The sequence below is a fragment of the Vulpes lagopus genome, chromosome 9, assembly GCF_018345385.1.
Source record: "Vulpes lagopus strain Blue_001 chromosome 9, ASM1834538v1, whole genome shotgun sequence".
NCBI lineage: Eukaryota > Metazoa > Chordata > Mammalia > Carnivora > Canidae > Vulpes > Vulpes lagopus.
In genome coordinates, this window is record NC_054832.1 from 3,074,406 (window position 1) to 3,086,503 (window position 12,098).

The 12,098-nt window shown below is 46.7% G+C and overlaps 1 protein-coding gene across 1 annotated transcript in view; it reads left to right on the forward strand.

The window, feature by feature from the left end:
- Positions 1 to 12,098, forward strand: part of AGO2 (argonaute RISC catalytic component 2) — a 108,714-nt gene that overhangs the window by 48,379 nt on the left and 48,237 nt on the right. The window contains exon 2 of the mRNA XM_041768554.1: positions 2,260 to 2,455. Within this exon, the coding sequence (XP_041624488.1) occupies positions 2,260 to 2,455 (196 nt within the window). The remainder of the gene's footprint in view (positions 1 to 2,259; positions 2,456 to 12,098) is intronic.

Below are 12,098 nucleotides of genomic sequence, written 5' to 3' on the forward strand. Positions count from 1 at the left end.
AGACATCTGCCTGAGAGCAGGGACCACGTGCTAGTGGGCGCTCCTGGGGGACCCGGCCGAGCTGGACGGCGGCGTCCACTCCTGGCCGTGAAGGATGGAGAGTGACCTGTGCTTACGAGAAACAAAGGTGCCTAATCCATTTGATGACGTGCACTCAGACGCTGTCCTGGGAGGAGGTGCATGAGCTGCCCGAGATCCCTGGACCCGGACAGTACCCAGCATATAAGGGGCACACGAGTGTGCTTGTCTACGGGGTGGTGTGAGGCTGTAAATACAGCATCTACGGTCGTAGTAGCCCAGTGAGACAGACATGAAGGCTTCCAGATGGTACAACTCAGTGAGATTAATAACCTTTAAAGTGCATTCATTTTCTCATAGAAAACAAAACAAAAAACTAACTGGGGGACTCTTGAGTTTTTCTAGGTCAGAAATGCAGTAAAAACAGCTTCAATTATTTTTAGTAGTGTACTTTTGTTTCCAGTAAATGTCAGTAGGGATTGAAGTACATGGGATTTCTTTTTTTAAATGAGGAGGATTTTTTTTTTTAAAGACATGAGGAAAAATTAAGAGTTAAGAGTATTCTGTTATTGGAAAAATGTTTAATTTTTTTTTTTCCCTAAGCCACAGTTTGAACTTTACTAATAGAAGTACCAAAAACTTGAGTTGGGATGAAGTTTCTTTCTGCTGTCTATGGTGTGTGTGGGGGTGGGGGGTGGATACATTCCTTGATTAAATTAATGGCTTAGATAGGAATGCAGGAAGGCCCCTGCCTTGGCCTCTTTAATCGAGTGTGAGTCGTACCCCTTCGGTCTTGCCTTCTGATAATTCACACTGCCCCATCTTCCCAGTCTCTCATGTGCAAAGAAAGAACAGCAGTGTACATAGCACATACACAACCAGTGAGTCACTACAGTGCATTTTAAGTAAAGAACTGGCTGGGTGCTGAGGCACCTCCTTTGTGGAAATGTGGTATTGGTGGGTTGCAGAGAGGGGGGTGAGTTGTGGTTTCCAGGGGCGGGGAGATTGCATGGATAGGGCGTGCTCGTGTTGACCTGAGCACAGCTGTCTGCAGCCCTGAGTAGCGGCTGGCTTGTAGGAAGTGGCGCTCGGGGCGAGGTGCGTGCGTGAGCGTTGGTGTTCCGAAGGCTCGGGTTCCTGACTCTTGAGGTCGCAAACATCTTCCTCCCTGACTTCGGTGGTCCCTTGCAAAGGACCCTTCCGGAGTGACTTGGGCAGCTTTCCCGTACGTGTCTGAGCCTTAGGTTCCACAGGTATGCGTGGAAAGAGGTTGGCCAGATGTCTGTGGGCCCCTGCTGTGTCAGGTGCTCGCTCAGATCCAGCTGGGGAGTCCGCCGAATGGGATTACAGCACAGTATAGCAGATTGGTCCTGAAAGTGTGACTAAAGGCAGCCAGAGAATGGAGTAAGGGGCTGCGACGAGTGAAGGCTGGCCCTTGGGATTGAGGAGGTCTTGGTGTGATGGAGGACAAGGCTGAGGCCTGCCGTGCACACGTCGGGGCCAACTGTTGGAGCCAGGTTGGGGGGTGGCAGCCACGGAGGTACTTGCACAGGGTGAGATCACACTCTGGCCTGGAGTGTGGCAAGTGGCCGTCGGGGTCGTGGGTGCCTGGAAGCCAAGACCCCGTTAGGAGGCCTCCCTAACTGCCCATGCAGGGTGAAAGGGGGGCCGAGCTGGGGTAGAGAGAGATGGATAAGAATGGGTGAATTCAAGAGGGAGCTGGTAAAATGAGGATCATTGTGCAGTTGGCTATGAGGATCGTGGGGGAAGGGTCGTGATGGGTAGAGCGTCACCTCCCGGACAGGGTGGGGGGACGTGCCCGGGGCGGCGGGGGGGGGGGGGCGGTTTAATTGTGGATGAAGTTCACCTGTCTGAGCCTCCGAGATGAAGGGGCTGGCGGAGCAAGGACAGGACTGAGGAAGGAGCAGTTAGAAAAAGGAGGGCATGGTGCAGTGCCACGTGCCACCGAGGGACAGAGGGTCCCTTGAGCCTGGCATTTGGAGGTCGGGGGGGGGTGGTCTTTGATGACACAGACCCGGAGAGGGGTCGGGGCGTGAGATTCAGGTTTTCAACGCGTGAGCCCAGGAGGGAGGAGGAGGGACTGAGCCAGTGGGGGGCGGCGTGTGACAGCCAGAGCCGGGAGAGCTGGGAAGGGGGGACCCCCTGGGGGAGGCCCACGAGCGAGCGCGCCCTGGGAAAGCCGCCGTGTCCCGTGTAACGCGGTTCTCTTGGCCCTTGCAGTGCTCGCGCCTCCTGCGCCGCCGCCGCCGCCCATCCAAGGATATGCCTTCAAGCCTCCGCCCAGACCCGACTTCGGGACCTCCGGGAGAACAATCAAGTTACAGGCCAACTTCTTTGAAATGGACATTCCAAAAATTGACATCTATCATTATGAATTGGATATCAAGCCAGAGAAATGCCCAAGGAGAGTTAACAGGTATCTGTCCTTTCCTCCTCCTTTATCGATCTCAATTGATTTATGTGGATAATCTATGCACACGGACCCCCATTTTAAACTAACCGACCCTTCCATCCCCAGCAGGTCCTGCCCCCGCGGTTGGGTGGAAAATGTTGTGTGTGTTTCATTGTATCTTTTGAAAGATGTTCTGTGTGTTTCATTGTATCCCGGTAACAGTCCTGAGAACAGTCCTTAAGTGCGCAGCTCCCCCGGTTTTGACGGGTAGTGTGCAGGCTCCTCAACTTGGAACGCAGCCTCAGGCCCCCTTCATGGAGCCCGGCCCCAAGGCCGGTGCTCTGGCCCGTGTCACCGCCGATCTGTCCCCTGCTGGGGGCAGGGGCCCTGGAGGCTGGGACATGGAGGAGCCACACGGCCTGCGAGATCGGCTCCCCCCACTGCTCCCCCGACCCAGCGTGCCGTTTTGGACATTGACTGGTATCGCTGGGGGTATTATTAATAGCTTCTTACTTCTGTTGCCGAGGAATAGTTCATGATATGAATATTGCATAATTTATTTATCCATTCTCTAGCTGGGTGCCTGGGCTGCCTCGGCTTTGCCCTGATGAACAGAGCTGCTGCGGACATGGTCGTTCAAGTCTTTTTTGTGGCCATACGTTTTCACTTCTCTTAGAGACGTACTCAGGAGTAGAATTGCCGGATCGTGGGGTGGGTATAGGTTTTGCGCATGAGAAAGTGCCAGGGACTCGTCAGGGTGGTGGGACTGTCTCATCCCGTCAGAGGTGCGAGGCCTGGTGCCGGAGGGTCAGTCTCGTTGATTTGTCCTGTTTCGTGGTGTCTCTTGGTTTCTCTTTGTGGTTTTCTTTTCTTTTCTTTTCTTTTAGATTTATTTATTTATTTATGATAGAGAGAGGCAGAGACACAGGCAGAGGGAGAAGCAGGCTCCATGCAGGGAGCCCGACGCGGGACTCGATCCCGGGATTCCAGGATCGCGCCCTGGGCCAAAGGCAGGCGCCAAACCGCTGAGCCACCCAAGGATCCCCTCTCTTTGTGGTTTTAATTCTCACGTCCCGATAACTAGCACGTTGAGCACCTTTTCGTGTGCTTGTATCTGTAAGCCCGTTACGTTGACGCCTCACGTGGTATTTCTGTCGTGTCGTGTTTCTGATAAAGTGCCTGTTGAAGTCTCTTCCTGACCTTGTCTCTTTGTTACTGATTTGTGGGAGTTTGTAGTGTATTTGACGTGCAAGTCTGTATTGGCATTGTTCTCACCTGGTTTGAGGCTCGCCACCCCACTTTTGGAGTGGTGTCTGCGAACGAGCAGATTTTTATAATCTTGTTGACATCCAAACTATAAAATTTTGGAAATGGTTATCATATTGTGTGTTCTCTCTAAGAAATCCTTGCCTATCTGAAGGGTACAAGATCCTCCTTTTTTTAAGCGGAATTCTAGTTTGGGCCTGTGTATCTGTGTATATTTTTTTAAGATTTTATTTATTGACTAATGAGTGAGAGGGAGTGAGGGCATGTGCAGGCTGGGGAGGTGCAGACCCAGAGAATCTCAAGCAGACTCTGCATTGAGCTCAGGGCCCGACATGGAGCTCAGGGTCATGACCCATGAGGTTGTGACCTGAGCCGAAACCAAGAGTTAGTGGCTTACCTGAGCCACCCAGGAGCCCCGGGCCTGTATGTTTAGGCCTGTGCTCTATCTTGGATTAATGTTTGTGTGTGGTGGGAGGTCCTAAGGGTCTATTCAGAAGATGTTTCTTTCCGCATTGATTTACTGGGGCACCTTTTGCTGGGGAAGGATGGGTATCAATTGATTTTTATTGCTACCAGAAAGTTCCCTGGAAATGTTTTATTGCTTTGAAACTGCTGATCAGTTTGGGGAAAGTGGATGCTGTTGAATCTTCTGGTCCAAGCACGTGGCTACGTTGTCCATTCATTAGGCCTACTTTTATTTCCTGTGGGAACTTATACTTTTCAACATACAAGTCTTTCATTTTATTTACTCTTCAGTATGTTGTGTTCTTTGATGTTATTATAAATTGTATTTTAAAATTTCATGGTCCAGGAGGGACATTTTTCAGGAGGGAGTGGCTGCTAATGAGTTTGGGGTTTCTTTTTGGAGTGATGGCAAATGTTCTAAACTCACAGTGTGGTGCTCTGAGGGTGACAACCCTGTGAATACACTAAAATCATTCAGTTGTGCACTTTAAAGGTGTTAGAAGATTTTTCATTATTTAACAAAGATGGTTTTATTTCTTTCCAGTTTCTAATGCATTTTATTTATTTATTACTTGTTTTGTTGCAGTGGCTAAGAAGTCCAGTATAAATAACGTTGGATATATGTGGTGAAAACAGACCTTGTTTCCACACTCCTGGAGGAATCATTCATTCCTTCACCTATAAAATATTCTGTTAGTTGTAGGATTTTCTTAGAGACCCTTTATCAGGCTGAGGGACTTCTCTCCCTAACTTACTAAGAAGAGGGACCCCTGGGTGGCTCAGTGGTTGAGCATCTGCCTTTGGCTCAGGTCATGATCCGAGGTCCTGGGATCGACTCCCACATCGGGCTTCCTGCAGGAAGCCTGCTTCTCCCTCTGCCAGTGTCTCTGCCTCTCTCTTTCTCTTTGTGTCTGTCATGAATAAATAAATAAAATCTTAAATAATAGTAATAATTTGCTGAGAAGTATCCTCATTGTTGAATAGGTGTTGAATTCTGTCAAATGCTTTCTCTGCATCTGTTAGGGGTGATCATGTAGTTCTTCCTTTTTCTTACCTCCTATTTTATTTTTAAAGATTTATTTGGGGAGGGGTGGGGCAGAGGGAGAAAGAGTCTCAAGCAGACTCTGTGCCGAGCATGGAGCCCAACATGAGGGTTGAACTCATGACCCTGAGCTCACAACCTGAGCAGAAACCAAGAATCGGACACCCAACCAACTGTGCCACTCTGACACCCCCTCCCACCTCCTATTAATGAGTCTCATATTACATTGATTTTTTAATGTTGAATTAGCTTGAGTTACTGAGAGTCATGATGTATTATTTCACATGCATCATTAGTCATGATCAATTATTTTGATATCTTGCCAGTCTTGTTAGCATTTTGTTGTCAATTTTTGTGCCTCTGATCCTGGGAGAGGGGGGGGCATGTGGCATTGTCACGTGTGCTGGGAGGTGCTCCTTCCTCCTCCAGGTTCTGAAAGAGGAAAGATAAAGATTGGTATAATTTCTTTTTTAAATGTGTGACTGAATTTGTCATTGAAATCACTTGGACGTAGAGTTTTCTTCATACCATTTAATTTCTTTATCAGCTATCAGACTGTTCAGAATTTTGTCTCTTTTTGTGTCCGTTTGATAGTTTACACCTTTCAAAGAGTTTATCTATTTCATCTAAGGAATGGATGAATAAAATATTGTGATAAAGAAGAATGGAAAGCCAACACAAATGACTCAGAATTATTTCCCACATCTAGAAAATTACTATTTTTCAATTTTTATTAACTATATATAACATAAAACTTATGATTTTAACCATTTTTAAAATTGTGGTGTTGAGTTTACTGATTAAACCTGTTCATAGTGTCCCTCTTATGTCTGTAGGACCTGTAGTGCAAACCCTGTTTCATTCCTGGTATGTTCAGTTTGTGTCTTCTCTCTTTGCCTTGATCAGCTTTGCTGGAGGTTTGTTGATTATATTCTTCTATTCATAGAAACAGCTTTTTACTTGATTTTTTTGCTTTGTTTTGTTGATTCCCCCACCCCCACCCCCGTCCATTTTTCTCTGATCCTTATTTCCCTCTTCATTTTGAGGTTAGATCATCAAATTTAAACCTTTCTTCCTTTCCAGTCCATTTGTTTAAGGCTGTAAATTTCCCTCTGAACCTGGTTTTAGCTACAGCCCACAAGTTTTGATACATCTTAATTTTCATTCAAAATATTTTCTCATTTTCCTTGTGCATTCTTATTTAATCAATTTTTTTGTTTTTAGAAATGTGTTCAAATTTTAACTCTTAGGATTTTGTTTGTTTTTTGATACCCTGTTGCCATTCATTGTTAATTTAATTCCTTTATGGTTAGGGAACATACTCTGTAAAATTTCAGTCTTTTGAAATTTATTGGGACTTATTTTATGGCTAAGCATGTGGTTTATCTTGTTGCATGTTATTCAGACAATTAAAAAGAATGTGTATCCTGGGTTTGGTGGATATGGGGATTTATGAATAGTAAATGGAGTTGGTTGATAAGTGTTATTCCAACCCTTTATATCCATTGTCACTGTTTTTGTCCTGTGATGTGGATTTGTCTATTTCTCCCTTTAGTACTATTTTCATTTCATGTGTTTCAAAGCTGTGTTACTAGCTATACACATTCTTAGAGTTTTTTGTCTTCCATAATAAATTGACCCCTTAGGCACCTGGGTGGCTCAGTGGTTGATCATCAGCCTTCATCTCAGGTCATGATCCCGGGATCGAGTCCCACATCGGGTGCCCTGCAGGGAGCCTGCTTCTCCCTCTGCCTGTGTCTGTGCCTCTTTCTGTTTCTCTCATGAATAAATAAATAAAATATTTTTAAAAATAATAAATTGACCCCTTTATCACTAGGAAGTGTTCTCTGTATTTTGTAGTTGTTCTTGTTTACAAAGCTTTTTCTAAGCCTGATTATTAACACAGTCTCATAACCACTCTTAGGCTTCCTGTTTAGCTGATGTGTATCTTTGTACATACGTGTACATTCAAGCTGTGTGTGTATTTCAAGTATGTCCCCTGTGGATATCCTATAATGGGATGTATTTCTGGATTTTAATGGGTGTGTTAGGTTTGCTTAAATAAAATGTAAATTTAAATTTAATTATCTGTGGTTTGATTGAAGTCTTACCATCATACTGTTTTTAAGATCTCTGTATCTGTTTTTTATTCTTGTCTCTTCCCTTCTTCTTTTGGTCTCATCAGATGTTCTTTATTCCATTTATTCCCCCTACTAGTTTGTAAGTTTACCTCGTTTTGCTTTATAAGTGATTGCTTTAGAGATGTCAGTATTCATCGTTGACTTACCACAGTCTACTTAGGCACTGATACTGTAACTTCATATAAAATGTAAGAATTTATAGTAACGTACTTCTTCTTACCACTCTGTCCTTTTGCTATTGTTGTCATGTATTTTACTTCTATATACATCATAAATTCCGTGATATAATGCTGTTATTTTAAAGAAATTAAGAAGACGGTCTGCTTACCCATATATGAACCCTGCCGAGTTCTCTGCTGCTGAGATGTGTGTTTTCACCTGGCATCAGGTCCTTTCAGCCTGAAGAAAATCCTTCAGGCTTTCTCATTGTGCAGGTTTGCTTGCGATGAATTCATCTAGCATTGTTTTTTGACATCTACAAATGTATTTCCTTCTTATTTTGGAAATATTTTTTGCTGGATATAGAATTCTAAATTTACATTTTTCTTCCCAACACCTTAGAGTTTTCATTATATTATCTTTTAATCATTATTATTTCTGATGAAATTTCAGTTTACTTTCTTATTGTACTTCCCCTGTGTGTAATGTGTCATTTTTCCTCTGCATATTTTGTTTTAGTTTTGCTTTTCAGCAATTTGACTCTGATGTGCATAAGTGTGGTTTTCTTTGTAATTTTCATTCTTGGTGTTCATTAGTTTTTCTGGATTTGTATGCTGATGGTCTTTCATAAATGCTGGCTATCATTTCTTAAAAATCTTTTCTGCCTCATTTTCTCCTCTCTGGGATTGGAATTATGTGTATATTAGGCCACTTTTATGTTGCCTTCAGGTCATGAGCCTGTGATTTTTTTTTTCTTTTTTTTTTTAAATTGGGGATGCCTGGGTGGCTCAGCGGTTGAGCATCTGCCTTCGGCTCAGGGCGTGATCCTGGAGTCTCGGGATCGAGTCCCACATCGGGCTCCCTGCGTGGAGCCTGCTTCTCCCTCTGCCTGTGTCTCTGCCTCTCTCTGTGTGTCTCTCATGAACAAATAAATAAAATATTTTTTTAAAAAATGTTGGAAGTAACGTTTTTGCCTTACCAAAACCCACATGCTAGCACTTTCACTTATCCCTCCCTCTTCCTACTTGACTAGCAACATGGCCAGCCAACATTTCTGAAACTTCCACTCATGAGGCGGGTACGGTGTGGGCAAGAGAGAGACACAGTTCGTGTCCCTAGTGGGTTGGAGAGGCCAGGCCAGCAACTGATAATATTCTTAAGTCTGAGCTGCTGGAGGGAAGCTCAGGGTAAACAGGAAGGCAGAGGAAGAGCACAAGCTCATGCTGCGCCCCGTCCGCTGGGAGCGACTGTCAGGGCAGTCCTTAACATACCATCTCTTTACCTCTTTCTCCTTCCGCACTACGGTTTCTGTTACAGTAACGCCGGTGTCTTAATTCTGAGAGCCCAAAACCTTGTGCACGTGGTAGATGTTTCATAAGTTCAGCCGTGAAGCCTTGTGCAAGGCCGAGAGAAGAATGCCACCCGTGTACCATATGATGTGTCACTGTGGGTCCTAGCCTAGGGTGCCCTCAATCTCTGGCCATACCATCCATCCTGTTCACCGAACTCCTGCTGTAGGATCGATTCAGTATAAGGCAGGGTACCTCTTCTCCAGACCCTTCCAGTGTCGCTGTGGACGCAGAGATGGTGACACAGGAGAACCAGAGCGCAGCGCCAGTCTAGGTTGTGTGGGCCTCATCACCAGCGCTAGGGAGCCTTCTCAGTGGGTCAAAATTAGCCACATTCTGCTCAGACAGAGCACAGGATGGGCTACAGAAAGAAGGAGGACTCCTTGTCTTTTTTTTTTTTTTTTTTTTTTTTTTGACTCCTTGTCTTTTGACAGTCCTTTCCTTCTTGTCCTCTCAAGCTCTGTCAGGTGACCCTAGGAGAACACTGCAGAAGCGATCACTGCCCTGGATGTGGGTACAGGTGCAGGTGCGGGTGTGGGTGGCGGGGGTGGGGGTGCAGGGCGGTACAGCAGGGCCGTGCTGCTTGCAGCCTGCTGTTTACTGCGGGCACTGCCCCCTGGAGGGATTGTACGTTGGTCAAGACTTTGTAGAACATGGTTTGGTGCATATGTTAAAATTAAAATAATATGTATACCCTTTACTTCTAAGTATTTATCCCAAACGGAGATGTACAAGGATGTCTGATATTGTGATGGACAGAAAGAGAAACGATCTGCATGTCACTCGGGGAGTGGTTAAGTGGGCGCTCTGTGCAGTACGGTGCCACTGCAGATAACAGCGAAGTGGGGCTTCACGGTGTGACCGCCAAGGCTGCGAACATAGACAGCCCGGTCCTAAGTGGTTGGTTAATAGGAGCTACGGTACCTGATACGCTAATGTCTCTTTCTCGACTTGATGGCCACTTTGTATCTAGTGACTAGGGAAGGTCTCAAAGACACCTAGAGGGAAAACAGTGAGCTCCAGAGCCCTGTGTTTGATGCCATATGTCTGAAAAATAATGATACACTGTATTTTTTTTATGCACCTACATATTTTTGTAAATGCTTGCGTTTGGAAAGGATCAAGTCACTTCTGAGAAGAGGATTGAGATGAGGATGTGGTCTAGGCAGACTTCCAGCATTATCTGTATCTGAAATTGATGGTGAGGATATAGTAGCGCACAGCCTGTGTAGTTGGAAATTAGCAAAAGATTGCACTTACTTTTTTAAGTAATTTATTGAGAGAGAGCTCGTGCACGCAAGCCAGGAGGGGCAGAGGGAGACGGAGAGAATCTCAGGCAGGCTCCCTGCTGAACGTGGAGCTCGACTTGGGGCTTGATCCTCCCACGACCCTGAGATCAGGACCTGAGCTGAAATCAAGAGTCTGATGCTTCACACACTGAGCTGCCCAGGTGCCCCAAGACTGCATTTTTTTTTAGGCAAAAACTTGCCCAGATTTAGGGCAGAAGGGCAAAGCAAGCACGTAGGGGGTACGCCAGCCTGTATGGATTAGCACACATGTTCCGCTTACTGCGAGGTGGTTTTGCATCCTCCTTCTGCTGCCTAGTAACACGTGGCCGGTGCCTCTGTGTCCTCGGGTATAAAGGGAGATGACGGTGCCGGGCTGCGAGGCTGCGTCCCCAGGGTGACATGCCCAGCAGGTATTTTCATACGAGGACCACTTTGTAAGAGGCAAGTCTAGAAGGGTCTGCAGTGTGAGCACAGTCAGTCTTTGGGGGCTGTTGCCTTTGACTGAAGTCAGGAGCAGAGCCTGAGGCTTGTGTTTCTCCCGCGGCTAAACTCATGCAGTCCAGGAGCTTTGCTTTCCAGGGGTCAGACCCCATAGGAAGGAAGAACTGAACACAGGATCCCAACAGGTGACATGTCTCCAGGCAGTTCCTCCCAGAGGTCTCCCAGCGGGTGCTCAGGAGCAGCTGGTCAAGCCAAGGCCCTGGGGCTAGTGGTTAATGGGTGCAGGGATAAGAGAAAGTCCTGGAGCTGGACCGTGGTGACGGATGCACAGCAGCATGCATGCACCTGATGCCCCCGAACCGTGCATGTAAAAACGTTTGAAGTGGGAGGTTTTCTGTTCCTCTACCACCATGAAAGCAGAGGGACAGAGAATAGGAAGGAAGGTCAGTCACCGGCCAGAGGGAGTGGGTCCGCGTTCATGGAGGGAAGGACCTCCGTGTTTTACAATTGGTGAGCATCCTGTCCTAAAACTCAAGTGGTCTGATCCTACTTAGGATTTGCACAAGATGATACAAGGTGATAGCACCTTCCTGGCCATGAGTGTCGGTCACTGAGGCTCAGGTGCAGAACACAGGTGATAATTGGCGTCTTCTCTTGGCCCACGTGGCTGCTGGGGTGCTGTTCGACTGGCCACCGAACAGGGGGGCTCTGCAGGACATCAGGGTGCTTCCTGCCTGGAACGGCGGGACGGCTTCCTTCTTCCACCTGGTGCTCCCTGCACCCCAGCCGTGTGCCGCAATCTGCCAGGTGCTGCCAGGTCCTGGGTGTGCAGGCTGGGACTCCTGCCACAGAAGGGCCCCCTGCGTGGCCCATGAGTGGAACTGTCCGGCCAACAGTTGGATTCAACTTAGGGTAGCAAGTGTTAGTACAGACGAGTGCTTCCCGTGGCCTGGGCTTCAGCCACTGCTGGATCCCTAGTGGACTCAGCACTGGTTTCTGAGAAGTATGCTCTGCTCTGTTCTGCTAAAAGAAGTGTCTGTGTGCCCGTGGGGCCCGTTCTGGGCTCTTGATTCTGTTCTGGAGTCGACTTGTCTGTCCCTGCTTCCAAACCATCAGCATCACCAACACCATCTGTGTCACTGTAGCTTTTATGCATCCACCTCGTTCCTCTTCAGAAGTGTCCTGGTTGGCCTTTGTCCTTCGTATTTCCAAATACATTTCAGAATCAGTTGATTAAATCCCACCAAATAAAAGTAAACCTTTCTGGATTAGGATTGAAGGAATGGATTTGTTTGCGGAAAACTGAATATTCTAGTCCACGATTATGGTATGTTGTGTTGGGTTTTGTTTTGTTTTGTTTTAAATGCTTAGGGTATTTCCAGTGCCCAAATACAAGATTCCTGTGTGCCACCTGGGATGAGTTGTCCCCTCTGCCTCGTTCCCTACACACTTAACTCTGGGTAGATCATTCCTCACTGTGACATGTACTTGCGTTCAGGAAATGCCACACAGGCT